The following is a 26,228-nucleotide window of genomic DNA, read 5'->3' on the forward strand; positions in this document are numbered from 1 at the left end:
TCGGTACTTCACGCTCGCTTCCATCTGGCTATGTCCGTCCCCACTCCTGGTCTCTTAAGACATTGCGCTTGATTTTCCCCGTGATGGTCTTCGGGAGCTGTTCAACAAACTCCACCTAATCACCAAAACATCATGAGACACTGGATTCCATTGGACTTTTCCCAGCTGTCTGTACAAGGCCTGTGCTTTGAATTTGCGAGTATATTAGGCCCAAGAGCACTCTGGTAGCTGAATTGGGTACTGTCTTTAGGAACAATTTGCCACCATTTTCCCCCTCACATGGAATGGGACTGACTTAGTCCTATGAGGCTTCTTGCTAGTTACTCAATATTACAGAGTTAATTAAAACTTCTGGTTTGTCAAGCATTTGTAATGTCCTAGTATAAAATATTTTAAAGCAAAACTCTTAGAGCAGTGGTTCTCAACCTTGGCTGCACATTAGAATCACTTGGGAATCTTTTTAAATACCTGATTTCTGGACCTCATCCTCCGGAAATTCTGTTTCTTTGTTACTCATGTTGTGGTCTCACCCCATAACAAAGAAACAGAATTTCCGGAGGATGGGGCCCAGAAATCAGGATTTTAAAAAGATTCCCAGGTGATTCTAATGTGCAGCCAAGGTTGAGAACCACTGTCCTAGGCAGGGGTCCTCAAACTACGGCCCGAGGGCCACATGCAAATACAAATACTGTATTTGTTCCCATTTTGATTTTTTACTTCAAAATAAGATATGTGCAGTGTGCATAGGAATTTGTTCATAGTTTTTTTTAAAACTATAGTCCAGTCCTCCAATGGTCTGAGGGACAGTGAACTGGCCCCTGTTTAAAAAGTTTGAGGACTTCTGGTCCTAGAGCTTAACAAAATGAAATGCATATTTTCTGTATATGAGGAGAAAAAAGGGGACATATGTAATTCTTTCAACAATAAAGATTTTAAAAAGTTAAAATTAAAAAGCTAATAAGATCTATATACCTACTAGCTTAGACCCTTGTTTGGTCACATACACTTGACTTATACTTGCCTTTCTTGGATATTTGTACGGTGCAGTTATTTTTTTCACATGCTCTTGAAGTTCAAGAGTTAATTTCTCTGGGTCAGATGATTTGAAGGGCACAGATAAGACAACAAAAGCTTTCACTACCTGCAGGAGAAGAATGAATTGATATCACTAAGTCTGTTTTCAGACACATCAAGAGTTGGGTGGGGGGCAGGAGGTAGGGGGGTAAGAGATCAACTAAAGGACTTGTATGCATGCATATAAGCATAACCAATGGACATAAGACACTGGGGGATAGGGGAGGCTAGGGGACTGTCTAGGGCGGGGGGATAAAATGGACACATATGTAATACCCTTTGTAATACTTTAAGCAATAAATTTAAAAAAAAAAAAAAAAGAGTTGGGAACCAATCAGGACACAGGCACTCTTGGTTCGCTAGCAGCAGCTGAGTGAGGAGTGCGGAGAAGCCAGATTCCCCTGAGTCTGAACAGCGTGGGCACAGCGAGGCTGGAGGTGTAACCCAGGGGAACGGTCTGTGAGCGTGAGCCAGGGGTTCAGTAAAGCTGAAGGTTTCTTACTTCCATGTCACACATGTGTTTGCATGGCAGTCTCACAGATGCCCTCTCACTCCATCAAACTGCACCGCTAGGAGCATGAGTGGGACAAACGGAGGCTCTGGAGAATGTGGTGTGAAGGGAGCTTGGGAGGGTGAAGGGGGATGGTGTTCGCTGGGAGATGGAATCTCGGGGAAGACTGAGCTACCTTTGAAAGGTCTTGCTTGCCTGCTATTTTTCGCTTCTCTTTGAATACTATTTAAGATCCACCAGTTAGGTAATTCTGAGGGTTAGCAAGTATAGTTTAAATTATTAATTCACACATTGACTCTAATTCGTGTTTACTTTTGAAGTTCAGCTGAAATCAGTTATGTTGAGAGGATGAGAAGATGGTGGCAGGAGAACAATATTTTGGAGAAAGGAACCCACTGAGTGTGGACGTGGTACAGGGTGTGCGGGTGTGGGACCCAGGGCACTGCGAGGGCATTGCTATGTGAGGGCAGAGAAAGCTGTGGGAGGATACTGACAGGCAAAGTGATTTTAAAATGTTGCCCTACTGAGTGCAGGAAACGTCCGTGAGGAAGGGCATCTCCCTTCCATGCCACGCGCTTCCTCCTAGAGCTGAGCCACTGCAGTCACCCCCCAAGTTTCCTGTCATCAGGTCCTAGGGCGGCTTTTGGAGCTTGTTTGGCAACCTGGCCAGCATCTCCTGTTTGCTTTGTTTCTGTGAGAAAATACATTCTGAGGCCATGACAATGTGCATACAGTAGAACCTGCAGCCCTTGCTTGTGCGGTATCTGTGGCCCCCTTTTTGGTAACAGTGCCCTGACTTTCCTGAGGAGGGTTACCCTAACCTCTGGGGGCGTTGACTCTAACTCCTGGCTCCAATGACCAGCATCTGATCCAGGTCTAGCCAGTCCGCATCACCATCCGGACCACTTTGGTGAGAGATGTGATCTAAGACAGGCACATGGACTCTGGGAATTGCTTGGGACTTGGCAGGGAAGCCATCCCCTTCCCTGATGTGGTGAAGCTGTGCATATCTGGCTGCTGTTGAGTAGAAAGGCCCCCCCCCTCCCCAAATGGAGGCACCCTGAAGAGCAGCAGAGCCAGTAAATGGAGAGGCTAGGTTTTGCCAACTGCATGTGAACCATTGGGTGTGGCTGTACCTGTAGGCCTCACTTGTGGTCAGCCAATAAATTCCTTTTTTTTTCTTTTTAAAAGTCAGTCAATCCTAATACATCCCCTTTGGGACACAATTCACGTGGGATGTGGATGCCAGTGTATGTTTTTGCCACATGTGTGCCTCATAAGAGAATTACATGCTACTCTTGATTCACTCTTTAGAGCAGCCAAATGGACAGAACTTGGAAGTTTGAAGTTGCTGCTTTCATTAGCGGCATTCACGCTACCTCTCCCCTGATGGGGTCTGGACTGCTGACCACGGCCGACTCCACAACTGCTGGGTGCTCAATCAGCGCGCTCTCCACTTCGAAGGGCCCGATGCGGTACCTGGAGGAAGAGAAGGCAGGTACAGCCTGCACCACCGAGTCAAAGGCTCCCCTGACGAGGGGCTACGCTCTGGCTGTGGCAAAGGTACCAACCCGGAGGATATGATGACGTCATCAGCTCTGCCAACAAACCAGAAGTACCCGTCGCTGTCCATCACGCCTCTGTCTCCAGTGACATAAAAATTCCCTCTTATCGTGGCGGCGGTTTTCCCTGGATTGTCCTAGGAATCAAAGATGACCCGGGGGTTAATTTGGTCAGAACAGAAAAAGGGGCCTGGCGCCCATGAAGTGACTAATACACTGCACATCCTAATTCTAAAAGAAGCGAATTTTTAAGAAGGTAGTTTATAGTATAGAACACAGAAGGCCCGAGAGTATAACAAGTAAATCTCTCATCGCTAGGGCCCTCGCCCCCCTCCCCGCAGCCACCTCAGCGGTTTCTAGCCGCGCACTTTAATATTCACAAACTCCGAGGAGACAGAGACTGTTCCCCCTTCACAGCTGAGTAGACTTGGACGCTGGGACTTGCCCCAGGTTCCGTGCCAACACGGTGGTAAGCCTGGGCCCCAGTCTGCCTGCACCCCCAGCCAGCGCTTCTGTTCAAGCAGAGCAGCTCTCACTCCTACCACATATTCTGAGAAGAAAGAGAAGGGCCGGGGAGGCTTCAGCGCCAGGGCAATGTCTCCTTCCTGGCCTGTCGGCAGGATGTTGCCATTTTCATCTATAATCTAGAATGAAAGAAGCAGTTTAGGTTCTTTAAGTTTCTTTTTTCACAAAGTGAAAATGGGTTAGGAATCGTTCTATAATGGTCAGCGGAAAACGACAGGAAACATTATTTATTGAACCAGTCGGTGTCACCCACCTGGACATCATAGGGCAGGACTCCCTTCCCCATCGAGCCCGGTTTAATTTCCTGTCCTTTCAGATTGGCACAAATGATGCCCTGTAGGGAACGCATTTTATATAAATAGGCAAAGATTCATTTTCAGCAGCTGTTTATATTACAACAGTGCCACCGGGACTCGGTTTTTACCAGCTCTCCCAGTATGCAAGCACCAGCTCTCCCAGTATGCAAGCACCAGCTCTCCCAGTATGCAAGCACCAGCTCTCCCAGTATGCAAGTACCAGCTCTCCCAGTATGCAAGCTCATATTCTAAAGTACTTTAGACTGGTGGTTCTCAAACTTGAGTGTTTGTCAGAATCACCTGGGGTTTGTTAAAACACAGGTTCTGGGCCCGTCCCAGAGTTTCTAACTCAGTGGGTCTGGGGAGGGGGATTCTGAGAATTTGTGTTTCTACCAAATTCCCACATGCCGCTGGCACTGCAGGTTGGAGGCCCACAGGTGCGACCACTCCTTTAGGCTGAGGTACCTGACAGGCACCTTGGATGAACTCCTCACTGGGGCTCTCTGGTCCTTCCCAGTGTGATGGGAAGATGAGTGCGGAGCCCTGGCGGTAGCTCACTTGGAGAGCATCCTCCCGATACGCCAAGGCTGTGGGTTTGATCCCCGGTCAGGGCACATATAAGAATCAACCAATGAACGCACAACTAAATGGAACAACAGGTCCATGTTTCCCTCTCTCAAAATCAATCAATAAATAACAACAACAATAATAATAAAGAAAGATGAGCTGCACAGTTCTGAACCTCTGCAACCCCTCGCCCTCTGAAACTTCTGAGTGGGAGGAGACAGGAAGCCTATAAGGGACCATCACAATTCCCCTCGCCAGCCCTGACCGGGTAATTCAGAAGTTTTGGTAACTACTGGCAGGGGAAGGAGCGCCCTGAGAACTTCAAGCATGACCGGGACACTCCAGGGGCGCAGCTGCGCCCCCTGCACACACCACTTCCGTCTGTCCGTAGCCCTCGTGCAGGTCCAGCCCCGTCTGCCTCTTCCACTGCTCCCGCACCTCTGCGTTGAGGGGCTCCCCTCCCGTCAAGCAGTGTCGCAGCTTCAGGAATTTGTATCTTGAGGGACAAAGAGCTGAGTTAGGTGGGGGTGGGAGTGGGGGGCGGCGCTGAGTGGCTTTCATCACAAGGTAACTAGGATGTCCTAGCCACAAGCAAACAGGCTGGGGAGCACGCCTCCCGAGGGGTGACTGGAGGAGCTTTTGCTGAGCTCCTCGGTCCTGCCACACGCTATTCCAGGCAGTTTCCTGGCAGAGCATGCACCTTAGCAGGCGAGGAAGGAGGAGCGACGCAGGAGGAAATGCTGATGCTGCCGGTAACCCCTGGCTGTGAGCCTTACAAGTGACGGACGACAGCTAGCAGTGGCTGCGGGCTGGCTGGCTGAAGGGCTTTAGGAGCATCTCCTAACCCGAGCCCCTTTCACAGGGGAGGAAACTGAGGCTGAGCAGAGGGCGGAGCGGCTGCTCTCCGTGAGACACTGGCGGGTGCCTCTTCAGCTGCTGGCCTGCGGCCTCACCACAGCCAGAGGGGCTCTCCGTCCTCTGTGGGTGGCGGTAGGCAGCGCATCAGGGTCACCGTGGGCCTGAGGGCGCACTGTTCGTAAGTGGCACCGCCGCGCCTTTTTACTGTGGAGCTGGAGCTTCTAACCGCAGGACCCGTGGGATCCGGAGCAGCCGTGCTCTGACCCGGGAGGATCCCACGGCCGAGGCTGTGCAGCCGCGAGTGGCCTCCCCACGGCCCTGAGCAGCGGCAGTGGCTCCGGAAACGGGACGGGGACCGGGACCGAGGCTGCATCTGAGGCCACACTGGAGCTGATGCTGACTCTGCCCCGATCGGCCTCTCACGGCCTCTCGCCTCTGGCGTCCACACCTCGGGGAGCAGAGGCCGGGTGAACCTGTGCCGCTTAAATCGTTTCCCTCTTCCTTTCTCTCCTCCGGACGTTGCAGCTCCACTGGGCGTTCAAGTGATTTGGCCAAATTGAGTAGAATCTTCGAATCACAAGACTTCATGGGCTTCTCGTGCAGGCGGCATGAATGTAGTGACGGCTGTTTCTTGGGGGTGGGAGGTGTGGGAGGTCTGGAACTGTAGGACTGGGTGTCCCTGGGAAATGGTCAATGGCTCCTAGAGGCTAACCCTGTTATTCTTAAACTGGGGGGCATTTTGTCCCTCCCCCTTCCCCGAGGTTTTAAGAGGGGTGGGACACGCCTGGCCTGCGGCCGTAGAGCCTTTAGAAATCCCTTGGTCCTGGCCCGCCGAGGCGTTAGGGGTGCGTTATTAAATGGACTACACACAGCAGCTTTTCTTTAAGCTGATACTTTTGCGTGGCCTGTGAATGATGCTATAAACACCCACATGGCCCCTGGCAGAGACAAGCCTCTCCCCCCCGCGTTAGGCACTATTTGGAGACCCCTTTCATGGCCACGCTGGCGGAGGGGGAGTCTGCTGGCACCCATTCCGTGGAGGCCAGGAATGCTGCTCAGCCTCCACACGCACAGGACGTCTGCGGAGAGGCGGTCTTGCTCCCATTATAGCTTTGCTTGTAGCTCAGATTCCTGCCCACGTACCTCTTAAGGTCTTTCTGCACGAGCATCCGGTACACAGTGGGCGCGCAGCACAAGGTGGTGATGGGGTAAGTGGTGAGCGTCTGGACAAGAGACACAGGTGTCAGACACGGCTAATTAAAGGCCTCGCCCAGAGCCGACGTCTACAGCCCCCAATTCTCTGTGTCCGTCTCATAGGAATAACAAAGCAAATGTTTATTAGTTCTCACTAGTGACTGTACATCTGTTGGGAATTTTCAATTATTGGAAGGAATATGTATATGTTACAGTAATAGACATGCACAATCAAATTCAACAAATTGAGCTGTTGAATTTGAGAACCACCCCAAACTGGTTTATTCTACTTTGAGGCCGCAAATGACCTCTTGCGGAGGAACTTGGAAGTGCTGACCCCTGGACAGCACCGACCTGGACCTGTAAGCGAACCTACCAGCATTGCTTCTAGGAAGGACTGCAGCCCTGTTGAGTGGGTGGGTGAAATGCATGAGCAAGGCGTCTTTCAGGCCTTTGATTAGCTGTTTCAGACTTGCAGGGCTCCTTATGCCTCAAGCTCCTTAAATCAAAGGCATCTCAAACCTGCAGAAATACTAATGTTTTGAGGTCCTCTTTCTAGACAGGGCCCACTCTGTCCCAGGATCGACAGTCTGTCCGCATTGGACGTAAGCGTCTGAGAGCACGCCCTCCAGATGGGTGTCTAGGCCACTGGGTGTCATGGACCAAGTATGGTCTCCGGGACCAAGTAAGCAAGCATTTCTACTGTGTTGCTTGCATCCTGGATTCCAGCTGTTCTCAGGAAGTGGAGTGTCTCTGACTAAGAATAGTGTAAATCCATAAACGCTTTCATAGCACTTAAAATGCACACATTGTACAGTGGGGCCTTGACTTAAGAGTGTCCTGACTAACGAGTTTTTTGAGATACCAGCTCTCTCGGCAGATTTTTTGCATTGAGTTGACATAGTAATTTGAGTTAACGAGCTCCTTAATGAGTTCCTTAATGAGCTCAGTCTCAGAACGAATTAAACTCGTAAGTCAAGGCCCCACTGTATTTGTAAAATAATAATTTTCTTTTTTTTTTTTTTTTAGAGCAAGAGTGGAAGGGAGGGTGAGAGACAGAGAAACATCAATATGAGAGAGACACATGGATTGGTTGCCTCCTGCACGCACCCTGACTGGGGCTAGGATCTAGCCTGTAACCGAGGTAGGTGCCCTTGACCGGAACTGAACCCGGGACCCTTCAGTCCAAGGGCTGATGCTCTAATCACTGAGTAAACAGGCTAGGGCAAGAATGTCCTTATTTTAATATTTTATGTAATATTATGTTAAATATGATTAATTGCATAATATATTAATATATCAATTAATCATATTAACAATTAATACATTGTTAATAGATCTTACATAATATTACATTAAGCATGATATATTAAAGGTGCCTTTAAACAAAAAATTTTAAGTATAAAATATTTAATATTTTATAAAAACATATTTATTTTAGCCCTGGCAAGTGTGGCTCAGTTGGTTGGAGCGTCGTCCCATGTCCCAAAGGTTCATGGGTTTGATTCTGGGTTAGGGCACATGTATCTCAGTGCTTTTTTAATCTATGGATTTCTTTTAAAGTTTTAGTTTTCGGGTTTGATCCCCAGTAGGGGTGTGCTTGGGAGGCAACCAATCAATGTTTCTCACATCAATGTTTCTCTCTCTCCTCCCTTCTTCTCTCTCTAAAATGAATAAAAACATATTAGGTGAGGATTATACACACACACACACACACACATTTTACAAATGCAGTTTTGAAACTGCAGAGTTAACTTGTCTACCACAGGACTCTTTGTCCACCTGCTGTGAGATTCCAGTTCCCAACATTCCTGTTAAGACGGCAAGCCATCTCGTCAGGCCACCTAGCAAAACAGCAGGGTGAGGAGAGCCCGCCTGCCCACACAGGTGTGGTGTTCATTTAATGATATGTATTTCGTTAAACCTAATTGGTGTTTCATGGTGAAGAATAATTGGCCTGAGTCCCATTTTTCTAAAGGTTAAAGGCGGGGCCTCTGCTCTGCAACCTGGCTGCGTGGAGGGGCTGCTGGCCCCAGGCCACGGGGTCCTGAGTTAGCAGGGTCTCTCCTGGGGAGCAACAGGGGCTGCTCTGACAGAAGCAACCCCGCCCAGCCTCCCCCACACAGGGCTCTGGATTTGTCAGTCATGGTCTTCGTTTCACTAATCAGAAGCCCCAGATTTGTTTAGACTTGAGACTTTTAATTTGTTATCTAGAGTCAGATTCTTCAGCAGCCACGGATATGGTGACAATAGGAAATCCTGAACAATTTGAAGCACAAGAGTGGGTTTTAGGCCTAAGAGTGTGGTGGGTGTTCCCTCTCCACTCTGGTGAAATACATTCAAAAGCCCCCAAGAATCTGTCTTACAAAAGAGTGACTGCCCGGCCAGTGTGGCGCAGTGGGTTGGAGCACCAAGAGTGGCAAGTTCGATTTCCAGTCAGGATACTTATCCAGGTTGCAGGTTTAATTTTGATCTCTGGTCAGGGCATGTGTGGGAGGCAACTGAGCCATGTTTCTCTGCCCACTCCCCTCTCTTCTGGGGATTCATTTCTCTCTCTCTCTCTCTCTCTCTTTTTGAGGGAAGACAAAGGAGAGCTGTAGCTAGAAGTTACGACTTACATCTAGGAAGGTGTCAGTGTCAAACTGGGCCATCTGATGCACAAAGACACAGGCTCCCTGCAGCCACGGAGAGAACACGCTGCCAATGGCGGCCTTGATCCAGCCAGTGTCGGACATGTTCCATATGGTATCCGAGGACTCCAGGTCCAGCCAGTACCTAAATGACACGGGGCAGCAACAAGACCGAGCAGAACAGCCAGGAAAGCAAACAGACTGGTGCCTTTGAGGACTGGCAGGAACCTCAATGACTGCAAAGAAGGGTCAAAAGAAGCCCCAAAGAAGATGATGCTTCTACCTCCCACTTCTGTTAGAAGACTGCTCCGAATCCTAGGTGGTCTGAGAGTGGAGTGGGAGGCAGGGCTTGGCATCATTTCCTGAGTTTGTCCATTGATGCAACAAATATTTACTGAGCAAACACTATATGCCAGGCACTCTGCTACGAGCAGTGAGCAAGACTGGCCAGATCTCTGCTCTTGTTTTAGGGGCGAGACAGTGAATAAGCACAAGATGAGTTAGTGTGCAAACAGAGATGTGCTGTGAGGAAAATGAAGGGGGTGGGGGACCGTGTGGGGACACCTAGGAAGGCCTTTCTGGGCGCGTCAATGTACCTGGCGGAGAGGAGGAGCCAGACGGAGTCTCCCGTGGGGACTGAGCCGGGCGGGTTCCTGAGCTCCTGCCTGACGAGCGGCCGCTCACGGAGCTCAGGTTGGCAGGGGCCCCGAGAGCTGTTTTGTACATGTGACATGGAGGTATCCACGCAAGCAGGGGTGTCAGCGAGGCCGTTAGAGACGCGAGTCAACAGCCCAGGGCCGGCTGGCAGAGACAGCGGTTCCTCCTACCTTCCACAGAGAGTGTACCCGATGCCCAGGCTGCTGTGGGAGTGCTGGGCCATCTTGGGCGAGCCCGAGGTCCCGCTGGTGAAGTAGATGGCCGCCGGCTCCCGGCTGCCCGTCTCCACACAGCTGTGCTCTGCGGAAGCGCATCTGTAAGGCATGGACCAGATGTGGCTGACGACAGCAACCCGGCTCAGCTCTGGCGCCCTTTTGCTCCTACTTATGCCCTCTTGGTCCCGAAAAACAGTTAATAGGCAGAACCCTATCCAAAGCCTCCCGAGAGGCTTCCTCAGGCACCCAAGGGGGGCTGTGCAGACCAGTGCTGAGGGTAACAGCTACCTGTCTCTAAGCTCCACTGCCCCATAGGCCAAAGGCATGGCCAAGGTCACTTTCAATTAAAAAAAAAAAAAAAAAAAGAGTGAGATGCCAGCTGGCCTGGCTCAGTGGCTGACCTATAAACCAGGAGGTCACGGTTCAATTCCCAGTCAGGGCACATGCCCGGGTTGCAGGCTTGATCCCCAGTAGGGGGCGTGCAGAAGGCAGTTGATCCATGATTCTCTCTCATCATTGATGTTTCTATCTCTCTTTCTCTCTCCCTTCCTCTCTGAAATCAATAAAAATATTTTTTAAAAGGGATGTGTACTTTATTTAAACATTTTTTTCTCAGAGTGTTTTTAATCTATGAATTTTTTTACGTTTTGAATCTATAAATTGTTATTAGCATTTCAGGAGTTTTTATGATTTAAAGGAAGATCTTTGGTATTAGAATAAAAGTTTTTAATAGTTTTTATTTAATATCTTCAATAGCGCTGACAGACACAGTTAATTGCTTACCAGAGAGATCCCATCCTCCTTGCATTGGTGAAACTGATTGTGTCAGGGCTGTGGCAGCCATGTGCTTCCGTGGGGACTGGGGGTCGGGAGGGGCGGGGCTGAGCCTGGTTAGCCTAAGCAGAACATGGTGTAGGGATGGGCACAAGACGCAGTCCGGGCCAGAGAGACTCAGGCTTTAGGGGGACTGTTTCCTTGTTCTAGAAAGAGCCAGGAGGAAGGGCTGCTGGCCCCACCCCCACCCCGTCTTGTTCTCTGGCCTTTGGGTCTGGGACGACCCAGCCATGCTGGGGTCCCCTGGGGTTGGCAGACACCCAGGTGGCCTGGTGGGAAGACGAGTGAACTGGACCCTTGTCAATCATCAAACCACTCAGCCCGCTCTCCCCACAGCCCCACCGTGTGAGAAGGCAGCGTTGTTCACGCGCTTTGCTTGCTCTCCCATTGCTAAGCCAAGAGCACTCTAACTGAGCCGCTGTCCGGTGGCTGGTCTGCAGCCCCGCGCAGGCCTCCGCCCGGTCCTCCCTACAGGTGGGGCTGGCCCGGGCCCAGGCCTCGCTCGCGGCTTCAGTTCACCTTCACTGGGGGGAGCAGGCATCACTGAGAACGTTCAGAGGTGCCGCTGAGAGAGAGGCCGCGGGGCAGTGCCTGGCCCATCGCCCAGCCCCGCGGGTGCCCACTGCCTGTGGAGCCTGCACGGACGCCAGCCCAGCGTCCTGAGCAGAGGGGGTCGCTCTTTGACACTGAGTTTTGTTCCTCAGTCGATAACCGATAAAATGCCTCCAAGCCCGTGAGACTCTTGAATCGTAGTTTCAGTTTCCTGGGCTGAAGGGAGCAGGGCTGAGGACACCATTTTAATTCATCTTGACAAGCGAATAAGACGGCCATTGAGACCGCAAACAGTGAGGACTGACTATATGGCCACCCACTATCTGTCCGATGTGGTTTCATAAAACATGAAAGTGATTTTCTTGCTAACTTGCCTCTTCCCCCAAAAAGTAAGAAACAGAACAAAACACAGCCTCATCCACTGCGTTGGCGCCTTTCAGTCTCTGTGGAAAGAAGGGGCTCAGACGGGTGCAGCGCGCACGGCGGCCGGCCCTGTGAACACAACGCCTCCTGTTCCGGATGCTTCTCAAGCCGCTTAAAGACGCTTGGAGAGAAGGCTTTTCATTCTTTTTCACTAAAAGAAGCGCTATGACAGCCTGTGAGTGACAGGTGATTTTCCAGCAGGACTCGAAGGTGTGCCTCCCTTTCTCGGAGGCTTGAGTCATAGCCTTCCAGGTCCTTCAGAACCGATTAAATGCCGACGACGTCCAGAGTTGCACCTTTATCTCCTTGGGTCGACTCACATCTCCACTTGCTGGGTATCTGGATGGTCACAGGCCATCTCAGCCTGCCCCACTCTACACTCTCTCTCTCCCAATGGGAGCCACCCTGCAGTCACCCACGTTAACCAGCAGGTCAGCTGGGCGCCTGCCTTCATCCTCCAGGTCCAACCAACCTCCAGGTCCTGCGGGGCTTTCGCGCCTCCTTCCTCCGTCCCACTCACCAGACTCAGACGCTCCTCGTCTGCCCCCACTGAGGCTCTAGGACGGTCTCTCTGACTCCCATTTGGTCCCCCGCAATTCCTCCTTCCACGCGGCTGCCGGAGAACGCCATCTAGACCAGGGCTGACCTGACACGTCCCTTCCAAAAACTCATCAGCGGCCTCCCTTGTTTGTAGGGTGAAGGTCAAGACTGAGCAGGTGAGGTCCTAGGAGGACCAGCCCCTGCCTCGCTGCGGGTCACGCTTCGTGCCCCAGCCACCATGCTCTGCACGCCCGGGGGCGTTTCCAGCGTCCACCCCGCTGTGCGGTTCCTCTGCTGGGAGCTGTTCCAGTCCCCAGGACAGAATCCAGGGATCCGGACCCGCAGCCAAGGGCCCTTGCTCCCAGGAGGGCAAAGGAGACACTCAGTCTGGCCCATAATTTGACCTTTTCCACATCCTGTTGTGAATATCCTGACAGGTGTTCGGCTTCTGTCCCTGGGAGGCAGGAGGCGGGGAGCTCCTGCTCAGGAGATTGACCCCAATGATGCGAAATTAGCCAGCTCGTGCTGGGTGTGGATTTCTGAACCGCCGGCCTGTCGGCAAGGCCGGCTCTCCATGCTGTGGCTCAGAGAAACAGTCTGCAGCCCCTTTGGAGCGTGACACGCCAAAGTCGTTCATTCCAGTGGGTATTCCCTTTGTCCTGCAAACACCTCCAGTGTGAAGTTTCCCACGCTAACTTTGCTTGAGTTCAAAGACATTTTTCTTCCGTCAGCTTTGCGGCCCATTTAAGGTTCCCGGGGCCTAGCCGCACGCTGCAGGCTGTTGAAGACGGGGTCCCTGGCACGGGGGTGCGGGGTGCCAGGGCCTGTGTGCAGCTGGGGCTGCCTCAGAGGAAAACAGGAGAACTCCGAGCTGCATGTAGTCTGTGACTAGTCCTTTCACATGTTTCTTTTTTACACTCGTGCGATGCACAGAAGCACACGGTCCTGATTTGTAAACAGGTACACACACGTGTGTCGGGGAGCATGTTAGAGACACGTTCCCAAGGGGGTGTGCAGCTGGCCTCTGAAGCCGCGGCCAGGGCCTGCGTGCGAGGACCTCAATGCGAAGACGGCAGGAGGCGGCGATAACCACTGGGCCATGCCCCGCTCCTGCCCTGCATGAGCTTCGCCACTCGCCGCTTCCACACCCCAAGGGAGGCCCCGCCCCCTGCTTTCCAGAGAGACACAGGCTCAGCGATGTCACCTGACTAGCCACAGCGACAGCTTATACTAGTAAAACACACAACAGCATCCCTGGCATGGCCCTGGGGAGAGGATTTGGGGATTGGCCAATCGGACTTGGTTTATATTCACTAGTCGGATAAAACTTCATTCCCACAAAGGAAACTGCTGTTACTCGACGGGGTTTCATGCCCTTTCCTATAAATTTCTACAGAATGATTTTTTTCAACATGAGCCATCTAACAGCTGTTTGAAGGATCAGACCTCCCATTAGCATTTCACGCCCCTTTTTTGCAGTTTAGGAACCACTTTCTCACATGAGCAATGCTGTCCTCAGCCCCCAGAGACGCTGTGCAGGGCATCGCCCCGTTTCACACGTGAAGGAGTGAAGGGATGTGACCGGTTCTGGTCATTCCTTCGGTAAACACTGTTCAAGTGCCGACTTAAGTGGGGGACGGGGGCAGAGTGACCAGCAGCAGCCTCTGCCCTCGCGGGCTGAGTTGCGGGCAGGAGTCGCGAGCTGTGTCGGCAGAGGCCAGACGTAACGTCTCAGGCTTTGTGCACCTTAAGGTCCCTGTTGCATCTGCTCAACTTGGCTCTGATAAGACGTGGACAATGTGTAGACAATGCGTGTGGCTGTGTTCCAATAAAACTTTATTTACAAGAGCAGTTGTCCTGCCAGAATTGGCCCATGGTTCCTAATTTGCCCATCTCTGCGGCACAGGAGAAAACCAGTAAACCGGGAAAGTGATGGGGCACGATATTCAGGGAGCGTCGAGGGCTGTGAAGAGAACAGCACCCACGTTTGGGAGTGGCGTGGACTCCTGCCTAGATGGGCGCCAGGGACGGCTCATGGAGGGGAAGACATTCGAGCTGAAATCTGACAGGAAGGACTGGGAAGAGCATCCAGGCAGGAGAGGCAGCTGGGCAAAGGCCCTGAGGTAGGGCGTGGTTGAGGAATAAAAGGGAGGCCAGAGGCCTCAGGCAGGGAGAGTATGGGCAGTGTGGGCCGCGAGGGAGGCAAGGGCCACCCGTGCAGGGCACTCACCACAGGCCGAGGCGGGGCGCAGGGAAAGAACACAGAGCTGCACCCCTCCCTTTCGGCCTTAGGACCTTCCAGCAGGCGATTCTCTTCTGGGAAGGATCCCAGATCAACGCACAGTATTGCTGAGTCCTCGGAGCAAGGAGACTCCGAGAGCGGGGGGCGGGGGTACTCACTGAAATAACTCCTGGAAGCTGAGCCACCCCGGCCGGCTGCGCGGAGACACCAGGAGCTTGGTCCTCAAGTCAGGACACTCGGACACGATGGACTCCACTGCTGGGGCCACCTCCTCACTGGCCACCAGGCCCTTGGCCTTAGAGGCCCGCAGCCGGTAGAGGATGTCCTTGGCGGTCAGCTGCGTGGTGCCCGGCATGAAGACAAGCCCTGGGAAGGAGAGGCCCCCGCTGAGCGGGACTGTGGTCCCCTGGGTGAGACTGTGGCTGCCCTCCCAGGGGTCCCCGCAGGACCCTGGCCCTGGGGGTGGGGGATCCTAGAGCCCTGCTCAGAGGCCGGCAGGCCCTGGGCCTGGGGAGCTGTCCTTCGCCTTCCTGCCTTTGTGACCTGGAGCATGTTGCTGGGTCTCTCGGTGCCTTCCTTTCCTGATCGGTAAAATGGGGGAAGTAATGGTGTCTGGCATAAGGAGGCATCAAACAGTGGGCCATTGCTGTGCGCCATTTTCATGGGGCATTTTCACCACGATCATGTCACACCTACATCGCGCTGGGGCTTCTAACACACTCTCACGGGCACTCTGCACCAGCGGTTCCCGAAGTGAGTTTTGCAAGATAATCCACAGGGGATGAGAAAAGAATTTAAAATTTAAAAAAATTATTGAAATATTAAAATTCTTAATGGACATGGACAACGGGGGGGTGAGGGCATGAGCGGGGGGGGGGTGAGGGGGTAGAGGGTAACGTGGGGACAAGGACACATATGTAATATCTTAATCAATAAAAAATATATTAAAAAAGAAATATTAAAATTCTTTTTACCTCATTTTTGTACATATTTTAGAACATGCATGTTATATTACAGTATAAATAGCTGTATCCAGATAGGGGGTGTGTGCTGCGGAAGCCACCGCACACCAGCACTGTCAGGAGCGTGCACAAGGGCGCGGGAGGCCCATGTGCCTTGAGCGCTAGCATAGGCGCCCATGGTTCAGTTGAGATCGCGGTGGCTCGAAGCAATCTCCCGACCTGATAGCCTCCCAGTAAATGTTTACTGGACCTTACTGACCTTTACTGATCTTTGAGACACTCTGTCTGCTACCTGTTTGCCGTGCTTTACTGACGGCAAGATATGTGTCTAAAACTGAACAAAAGCAGACAAGGCCAGGACTCAGTGTGTCTCGCCTAGAAAGAGGTTTCTACCTGGCCCCCCAATGCCTTCTATTTTCATATTTTTGTCTAGCATTTTCATTTGTGTGTCGGCCCCTCCTGCAGATCCTGAACCCCGCCATGCAGGTCAGGGCAGTGTGTCCCAAATATTTTTATTGGTAAATTGCGTAGCCAGAAAAGCCTGGAGACCACTGTTCCACACAGCTGCGTGGGTCGCAGTGGCTGCCAGTGGTGGCCTATGAGATGGGCTGGTGAGCAGCAGAGTTGGCCCTCATGCACTGCTCAGGCTGAGCTCACCCCATGCCTCACGCCATGCTAGACTCTGGCCGGAGGCGGGCCCGCTCCTATGAGCGGAGAGAGGTGGAGGAGGAGGTGAAAGGCGGTGGAAAGGCGGTTTGTTCTGTCTGAAGCGAGTCAACGGGAAGGAAGCAGCGTGTGTGGGAAGAGCCACTCTCACTGACTGAGCACTTATTATGTGCTTGGTGTCTCACTTAAAATCAATCCCACTGACTACATGGCCACTGGCTGCGGGCCACACAGTCAGTCAGTGGCAGCACCAGGATTCGGAGTTTCGTATCTGAGACTCCCAAGACTTGTACCCGACCCAAGACTTATTTCCTGGTGAGTCCCTGAAGTCAGCTAAATAGGAGGAGGTAGAGTTGAATTCCTAAGGAGACTTTATTTAAAGAATATATTTTAAAAGTTCTTATATCTCATCTCCTCTTGAGAAAACAGGAAAATATGTGATGAAGAGGGAGTAAGAAAACACCTTAGAGCCAGGCTGGCATGGCTCAGTGGTTGAGCGTTGACCTATGAACCAGGAGGTCCCGGGTTCAATTCCTGGGCAGGGCACATGCCCGGGTTACAGGCTTGATCCCCAGTAGGGGGCGTGCAGGAGGCAGGGGATCAGTGATTCTCTCTCATCATTGATGTTTCTCTCTCTTTCTCCCTCTCCCTTCCTCTCTGATCAATAAAAAAATATATTAAAAACCCCAGAAAGCACCTTAGAGCAGCTGTCTCCAACCTTTCGGACCTCACGGACCACCGGTTGGTAGCCGCTGCCTTAGAGGATCTCAGATTGTTCACTCAATACAAAAACATAAGATTATTTACTTTGCAAACCACTTGTTCTTATCAGCTCAGAAACTGTTAACACTCTCAGTGGCGCTGTGACGGTGACGGGTTCCAGGGGGCAGAGAGGGAGTGCTGCTCTGGCTGATGGCAGACCGAACACCTTTATAGCAACAGGAAAACACGTTGCCACAGGGTGTGTGCAAGCATCTCCATCTTCACGCAGAAGACGTAATAACTTTGTTAGAGAACGATCAGCTGCTCGCTTAACATTTAATGAACTGAATGTTTTTGACTATTCAGTTTGTGGGTTGACTTTTAATCTTCACAATTCACAAATTGCATAAATCATGTTAAGTAATGCTAAATACATTTTTATGACAAATAAACCACCTTTAACTCCTCCAACCCACAACTGGTTTCACATTTGCAAGTCCCTTTTCACAGTGAGCGTGGATTAATGTTATATATTGCTGTTTGGTTTAACATGGGCAGTAAGAGCATTTCTTTAAGCACCAAGATGACGCCCTTGTAATTTCTCCTGAATGGCATCCAGCAGGCTGAGGCACTGTAATTTCCATTAGCAATGAACACATCTCCACGAAACCTTAGTCTCAGGTCAGTTATAATTTATTTGATCAACTTTATGTAGCTGTTTCTAAATTTTTCTATTTTTGACCCCATTGAAACAAACATCTGTGTGTTCTCTACAGAACTATATTCTTTCTTATTGTTCACTGATTTATAACATGTCGGCCATGTTCTAGAGCAGGAATTGGCAAGCTTTCTCTGTACGGGGCTGGGTAGTAGATATTTTGGGCTTTGTGGCCATATGAAGCATCTCTGTCTCAATGAGCAATTCTGCTGCCGTAGACGCAAAGGGCCACAGACACTGTGTGAATGAATGAGCATGGCTGCATTCCATTTAACCGCAAAACTTTGTTTACAAAAATAGATGGCCAGCGCTAGCTGGTGTGACTCAGTGGATAGAGCGTCGGCCCTCAGAATGAAGGGTCCCTGGTTCTATTCTGATCAAGGGCTCATCAATGATTCTCTCTCATCATTGATGTTTCTATTTCTTTTTCCCTTCCTCTCTGAAATCAATAAAAATATATTTAAAAACAAAAAACAAAACAAAAATAGATGGCGAACTCATAGGCCATGGTTTTTGCTGACCTCTGTCCTAGAGGAGAAGAGAACCCTGTGGAGTTTGGGGTACAGTGTAAGTGACTCCTTGGGAGAAATGTGCCATTGAGTACATTCACCTTTTTGTCTGGAAAGAGGCAGAGGTTTTCCAACTGTGTCCACGTCATATTTCCACAAGCCCTTGCCTTCTAGAATGCCTTCGCCTCCTTTTGTATTTTTGTATCAGGGAGAATTCAGATACCAGAGACCTAATTTCTGGGTCACCCGGGCAAACACTTCACAGTCCAGCCCTGCGAAGAGGCGCCGGCACTCACACTGGCTTTGGTAGAGCTTTGTGTTTAATCTCAATGGCGTCACTTTCTAGCTGTGTGGCTTTGGGCAAACTTCTTAGCCTCTCTGAACCTCAGTTTCCTTTCTTGCAAAACAACAATGTCATAATACCAAAGATAGTTCATTATTGTTGTTATTATTAAGGTAGTTTATTGTTATTATTAAGGCAGTTTTATTATTATTGTTACACCATGGTTGCCCTTAGTTTCAGCTCTGGTTTTGCTGTCCTTGTAAGCATTGCTTCAGTCAGAACTAACTATTCAGAAAAACCTCACCTTCCAGTCTCGCTCTGTTCTGTCTGGTTTACAAAAGTTAAATATGGACACTGACCTGTTCGCATACAAGCCACGTTGACCAGCCACCACTCCGGGACTCGGGGCAGAATGACCGCCACTCGGTCGCCTCTCGCAAGGCCGCAAGGCTGGGTGAGCACGTTGGCGGCCTTTCGGGACAGGGTGCCCAGCTCCCCGAAGCTCCACTTCACCTCGCCCCCTTTGCCATTCACCCACCACAGGGCGGGGCTGGCCGGTCTCTCTCCTGTCTGGCCACAGGCACATGAGAGAGAGGAGAAGGGTTAGAACCAGTCACCAAGTAGAGGGACACCCACTGCCATGTGCCCTCGCACCTGTGCTGGGGGGTCAGGGAACAGCACCCAGCTTGTCTGTGGGGGACCCTCTCCTACTGAATACAGTCTTGGTGCTTGCCCTTCCCTGGCCACTGGCTGGGCATGTGACCCCCTCAGGCCGACGAGTCTCTCTGGGACCATCAGCTCTGGGTGTGGTGCGTCCTCAGGGCGTCCTGGCTTCTGTCCTCATGGGACGGACACTCCAGCTTCCAGCCCAGTTTTCCAAGCTCCCCCCTAGCCCTGCAATAAAGCTCTTCCTGCTGATGTGAAACTCTGGTCCATCTAAATAACCCCCATGGGTGCCCCAAGCAAGTGGCCTCTGCGTATACCTTTAGGGTGGCTGCCGGGAGCCAGTCCATGCTTGCTGTTTCAAGGGACCTGGCATATATGGCATACTGTTCTTAATATGTTTGCTCACCTTCTTGGCACTATGTGTTTTAACCAAGGTCTCTGAGAAAGGTTGTTTCCCCAGGTAGGGATTTTCCCCTGAAGTTAGGGAGGGAATAAAACCTCTTAACTAAGTGCCAGGCGGGTAATTAATCACTTTAACTACGAACAATCATGCTTAAGCTACATAATCTTTACTCCCTGGAATGGAGATAAGAAACGCCCTAACCTTTGGAATAGAGATTGGTAGGATTGGAATCAACTGGTATAAATACAGATGTAACAAGTCAGGACTTAGAAGACAGAACCTACACACAGAACTTAGAAGACAGAACCTACACAGAACCTAGAGACAGAAGAACTTCGCTGGAGAGAACATGGCAAAAGATCCTGGACAGAAACTGGCAACAGAACCTAGAGACAGAACCTAGCGAGAGAACCTGGCTGAAGAACCTAGAGACAGAACCTGGCTACAGAACCTGGATAGAACATGGCAAGAGAACCTGACTAGAACCTGGTGACAGAACTTGGTTGGAGAACCTAGACAGAACCTGGCTGAAGAACCCGGCTACAGAACCTGGCAACCGAACCTGGCTGGAGAACCTAGTGAGAGAACATGGCTACAGAACCTGGCTGGAGATCCTGACCAGAACTTGGCTAGAGAACCCAACCATGCTGATCAACTGAACGCTGCCTCTGAGTCTTTTCCTCTTCGCTGACTCCATCCACAGCTTTGGGGACCCCTGGACCTGCTGGGGTGGGACCCCAGCATCTGGCGCCCGAACAGGGACCCCTAGGTAAGTGCCCCGCACTCGGGCGGATCGGACTCCACCGTAGGAAGAGGATGGATAGTCTTCGCCGACTCTGTCCACACCTTTGGGAACCCCTGGAACAGGATTCCCCTAGGTAAGCCCCACCCCCCATTGAGAACCCCCACATTCGGGACAGATAGGACTCCACCAGGGTACTACAGACCCCCCTATAGAGGATAAGTAGGGTAAGAAGGTGGATAGTACAGAACTTAGATTGAGAAGATGTGCCATACTGAGTCCAAAGAAAGAAGACTCTGTATTGATCTTTAGATTAAGAAGATGTGCCATACTGAGTCTAAAGAAATAAGACTCTGTATTGATCTTTTAACACATATGCTTGCTAGCAGAGGAATTAAGGTTACTCCCAGTCACAGTCAGACAGAATGTTTTATATAAGAAGTATGTCCATGCTTTTCTGAGGAAGGAAAGGTAAATGTAAAGGCATGGGAGGAGGTAGGCCCAAGGAGCTTTATCCTTAACCCCACTGCAGCCTTTCCACCCCGGGAAAGTGCAGGATTGGCAAGCTCTCCCTGGGGTGATAGATCAGGACTCAGGTAATAGCGGAAAGCGCCAATCCTACTCTTAAAATGGATACAAAAGAGCATTTCGGGTTTTTCTTTTTAATGCCTGGCTTTTAAAAAATAAAAAAGGGGGAATTTGCCGGGAGCCGGTCCATGCTTGCTGTTTCAAGGGACCTGGCATATATGGCATACTGTTCTTAATATGTTTGCTCACCTTCTTGGCACTATGTGTTTTAACCAAGGTCTCTGAGAAAGGTTGTTTCCCCAGGTAGGGATTTTCCCCTGAAGTTAGGGAGGGAATAAAACCTCTTAACTAAATGCCAGGCGGGTAATTAATCACTTTAACTACGAACAATCATGCTTAAGCTACATAATCTTTACTCCCTGGAATGGAGATAAGAAATGCCCTAACCTTTGGAATAGAGATTGGTAGGATTGGAATCAACTGGTATAAATACAGATGTAACAAGTCAGGACTTAGAAGACAGAACCTACACACAGAACTTAGAAGACAGAACCTACACAGAACCTAGAGACAGAAGAACTTCGCTGGAGAGAACATGGCAAAAGATCCTGGACAGAAACTGGCAACAGAACCTAGAGACAGAACCTGGCTACAGAATCTGGATAGAACATGGCAAGAGAACCTGACTAGAACCTGGTGACTGAACCTGGCTGGAGAACCTGGACAGAACCTGGCTGGAGAACCTAGTGAGGGAACATGTCTACAGAACCTGGCTGGAGAACCTAGCAAGAGAACATGGACACAGAACCTGGCTGGAGATCCTAAGCAGAACCTCTCTGGAGATCCAGACCAGAACTTGGCTGGAGATCCTGGCTGGAGATCCTGGCTAGGCTGCTGATCAACTGAACACTGTCTCCCTGTCCTTCCTTCTTCGCCGACTCCGTCTACGCCTTTGGGAACCCCTGGACCTGCTGGGGTTGGATCCCGGCAGGCGGCGTAGGCTGCGAGGTGACAGAGGGGCTGAGGGTCATGCTGGGCAGAGGTGGCAGGTGACTGATTCTGGAGGAACCATCTCACCAAGGTTTCACAGAGTGAGTCCTGTGCTGCCAACCTCTGCCTCATGCAGTGCCTCAGAGATCATCGCCCTCCCTCCCAGGAATGCTCTACCTCCCCACCTGCCCTCTGGGGAGCCGACTGCAGCACCCCGTCTCCCACAGCCCCCTTCTCCCACAGCCCCTCTTCTCCCGCAACCCCCCTTCTCCCGCAGCCCTCCTCTCTCTGTTCCAGCAGCCCCCCTTTCTGTTCCCGCAGCCCCCTCTCTGTTCCCATAGCCACTCTCTCTGTTCCCGCAGCCCCTCTCTGTTCCCATAGCCCCCCTCTCGGTTCCGCAGCCCCTTTCTGTTCCCGCAGTCCCCTCTCTCTGTTCCCGCAGCCCCCTCTCTGTTCCCGTAGCCCCCCTCTCTGTTCCCGCAGCCCCTCTCTGTTCCTGTAGCCCCCTCTCTCTGTTCCCGCAGCCCCTCTCTGTTCCCGCAGCCCCCTCTCTCTGTTCCTGCAGCCCCCCCCCTGTTCCCGCAGTCCCCTCTCTCTGTTCCGCAGCCCCCCTCTCTCTGCTCCTATAGCCCTCCCTCTGTTCCCGCAGCCCCCTCTCTGTTCCCGCAGTCCCCTCTCTCTGTTCCTGCAGCCCCCCCTCTGTTCCCGCAGTCCCCTCTCTCTGTTCCTGCAGCCCCCCCTCTCTGTTCCCGCAGTCCCCTCTCTCTGTTCCCGCAGTCCCCTCTCTCTGTTCCCGCAGCCCCCTCTCTGTTCCCGCAGTCCCCTCTCTCTGCTTCCATAGCCCCCCCTCTGTTCCCGCAGCCCCCCTTTCTGTTCCCGCAGCCCCCCTCTCTGTTTCTGCAGCCCCCCCCCTCTGTTCCCGCAGCCCTCCCTCTCTCTGTTCCCGCAGTCCCCTCTCTCTGTTCCCGCAGCCCCCCTCTCTGTTCCCGCAGCCCCCTCTCTCTCTGTTCCCGCAGCCCCCTCTCTCTCTGTTCCTGCAGCCCTGCACTTCTCCCTCCTGGGACCAAGGTGCTGCCTGTGTCACAGACGCGCTGGCCCTCCCTGCAGACCCAGCTCTGTGAGGTTGGGCTGGGTCAGGTACCTTTGGGACGGATGACCTTGGATAAGTTGCTTAACTTCTACAAGGCCAAGTTCCTTATCTGCAACCTCCAGGGGTGATGGAATTGGATGAAATAATATAGGTCAGTATTTCCCAACCTTTCGTCATCTGAGTATCCCTGGTGTTTGCCAGGTCTGCCTGCACCTGTGCTGTTGTTCTTGCACAGACTCACTTTTACTTGTACACAGTTCCTTAAAAAGGAAAGGGTGCACTCCCCAGCAGAATGGGAATCAGTACCACTTGCTAAAAAGAGTTTACTGAACAGTAAGTGTATTGAAAACAAATGTGCCTTTAAACGTTATCTAGAGACTATCAACCGCTGCCTGCTCTCTCTGTACAAGAGAGTGTAGCAAGCGAGTGCTAAAGCATGAAGGACGGCCCCAGCCGGTGCGGCTCCGTGGATGGGGTGTCAGCCTGCCGACCTAAGGGCCCGGGTGCCATTCCAGTCAAGGGCATGTTACCTGGGTGGCAGGCTCCTCCCTGGCCCGGGCCCTCGTCAGGGTGCGTGCAGGAGGCGACCCATCGATGTGTTTTCTCTCACATCGACGTTTCTCTCTGTCTTTCCCTCTCCCTTCTCCTCTCCCTAAAAATCAATGGGAAAATACCCTTGGGCGAGGATTAAACAAACAAACAAAAACCACATAAGAGACTGTCGGCCGCTGGGGAGGGGACTGAGCGTTAGTCAGCACCTGGGCACGGGGCTCCCACAGCCGCCCGGGCAGCACAGGTGGCCCTGCCAGCTGGTGAGCACCCCCTCCCCTCCCCGAGTGCGCCCCGGGTGCCCGGGAGGCAGGGCAGGGCTGCGGCTACACTGAGACGCTGTGGGATTTGCTCTCTTCAACCCGAGTCTCTCCTAATCCCTCCAGCGGAGACCAGTCCTCAGACCGGAGCTCAGCTGACTGGTAAGTGGGCGAGCAGCCGGAACAGGTGAGGGGAGCAGGGAGCTGCTGCTGGGGCCTGGAGGAAAACGAAGGAAAAGGGGGACGGAGCAGCCCAGGAGGCCGCGGAGAAAGGCAGCGTCGCTGAGCTCAGTCTCCCCTGGGAGAGCAGCGCTGTCTCCCCAGGAAACCCAGGGGAACCCAGGGGACCAGAGGCCCGAATTAAAGGGGCAAGTGGGCCCAGACCGAGGGGAGGGGTACCAGCACCCACGAAACCACCATCTCGTACCTGTTCCTTCTGGGACCACTGGTCCAGCACATCCCCAGCAAAGTTAAAGCTCTCGGGCAATGGCCTCTCTCCGCGGTTTATGGCTTCAAAGTCAGCAAGGGCCAGGGGTGCCAGGAGCCGGGGATCCGCGTGCAGGCGCCGGACCGGCGGGGCGAGCCAGAGGCGTCCGAGCACCCAGCAGCCAGCAGTGATCCGCATGGTGCCCGGAGGGACTGTGGCTGCACAGGGGGCAGTACCACCACCTGTGGGGGGGCGGGGGGGAGTGTCAGCCTCTCCTCACGCTCCTGGTGAAACTGCGAAGTGGACTGTGGGCCCCTGGGAGGGTGCACACCCAGAACCCCTCCTCTTCAGAGCAGCAGGAGCCAGCCACCGCCAGCCCCCCTCCTGCTGCCAGCCCCCCACCTGCTGCTAGCCCTCCACCTGCTGCCAGCCCCCCCACCAGCCCCCCACCTGCTGCCAGCCTCCCCAACTGCCAGTCCCCCACCTGCTGCCAGCCCCCCACTGCCAGTCCCCCACCTGCTGCCAGCCTCCACCTGCTGCCAGCCCCCACCTGCTGCCAGCCCCCCACTGCCAGCCCCCACCTGCTGCCAGCCCCCCACCGCCAGTCCCCCACCTGCTGCCAGCCCCCCACTGCCAGCCCCCCACCTGCTGCCAGCCTCCCCTACCACCAGCCCCCCACCTGCTGCCAGCCCCCACCTGCTGCCAGCCCCCCACCTGCTGCCAGCCCCCCCACCGGCTGCCAGCCCCTCACCTGCTGCTAGCCCCCCACCGCCAGCCCCCCACCTGCTGCCAGCCCCCCCACCTGCTGCCAACCTCCCCCCCTGCCCTGCCTCTCGCCACTGGGCTCTCCCTCTTCATTTTGTCCGTGACCAGATTAGCCTTAAAAAAAAATCCCATCCTGTCCAGGTGGCTCAGTTGGTTGGAGCATCATCATGTACACCAAAGGTTGCAGGTTCGATTCCTGCACATACCTAGGTTGCGTGTTGGGGCATGTATGAGAGGCAACCAATCGACCTCTCTCTCTCTCAAGTCAATAAAAACATAGCATCAGGCGAGGATGAAATATACCTCAGCTGTAGGATTGTCGAGTTCCTGTCTTCAGTCTCTGCCTTCTCCCCAACCAAACACTAGACAGACATTTGCTGCCTGGATCGACATTCAAGGCCTCCATCTGTCTGCCTTGTACTCCTCTCGAACTCCTCTACTTGAACTTCCTCTTCTAGTAAAAGCAGCCCATCCGCTCTTCTTAAAGCCTGTGTCCACCCTGAGACTCATCCTGCCATTCTCCTTGCTTTTGGCGGCCCTACTTCCTCCCCCATTCAGTCCTCCTTCAGAGCTGGTTAGGACCCTCCACTTAGTCCTGGCTCAGCCCCTCTCTGGCTGGGGCTTTGGAAGAATTACTTATGCCTCCTGCACCTCAATTTTCTCATCTGTGAAGTGAGGAAATATACCTCTCTCCCAGGGTTATTTGAGGATGTAGTAAGATAATGCGTGTAAAATGCGTAGCATGGAGAAAACACCTTCCAGTGTAACTCATGCTGTTGTCAGGGGCATTTTCCTTAGTGCCGGTCACGGAGCCGCCTGGCAGTGAGTCAGGAGGCCTGGACTTTACTCCCAACGCTTCAAAACCTGCCTTGGGACATGGGCCAGGTCATTGCCTCACTGGGCTGCAAACTGTCATCTAGCTTCTTTTGTTCTAATTCTGTGATTACTTCTTCCTTTGCGTTTCCATACCTGCTCCGATGCTCCTACGTGACAGTTACCTGTCTTGAACTATTGATTGTTGTTGTTACCACACGTGTCATCTCACCTCTGAAGTGGTGTGGGTGGAGGCGAGGCACTGCTCTCAGCCACAGCCTGACAGTCCCCTCCAGGGGCACAGCCCATGTTTATTATGTGCTGATGTGGACCAGCGCTTGGCATTCACATTAGGACAAGCTTGTGAGGCCAGGGCTATCATCATCCCCATTTTACAGATGGGGAGACTGAGGCCCAGGCAGACTTAAGTAGCCTGCCCCAGGTCATCTGTCTCATGATGCAGAGGCGATGGTTG

The 26,228-nt window shown here is 52.4% G+C and overlaps 1 protein-coding gene across 1 annotated transcript; it reads right to left on the reverse strand.

Annotated features, from left to right (window-relative positions):
- Positions 1-28: 28 nt before the first annotated feature.
- Positions 29-25,333, reverse strand: LOC118656597 (acyl-coenzyme A synthetase ACSM4, mitochondrial-like). Its single transcript, XM_036310025.1, is given in 16 exon segments — positions 29-115; positions 1,022-1,141; positions 2,965-3,064; positions 3,157-3,284; positions 3,690-3,791; positions 3,926-4,006; positions 4,908-5,031; positions 6,537-6,616; positions 9,206-9,362; positions 10,045-10,188; positions 14,839-15,046; positions 18,880-19,090; positions 24,176-24,417; positions 24,507-24,520; positions 25,244-25,311; positions 25,313-25,333. Coding segments are annotated over 16 exon segments (1,887 nt in total).
- Between the last annotated feature and the right edge of the window lie 895 nt (positions 25,334-26,228).

The sequence above is a fragment of the Myotis myotis genome, unplaced genomic scaffold, assembly GCF_014108235.1.
Source record: "Myotis myotis isolate mMyoMyo1 unplaced genomic scaffold, mMyoMyo1.p scaffold_m19_p_5, whole genome shotgun sequence".
Taxonomy (NCBI): Eukaryota; Metazoa; Chordata; class Mammalia; order Chiroptera; family Vespertilionidae; genus Myotis; species Myotis myotis.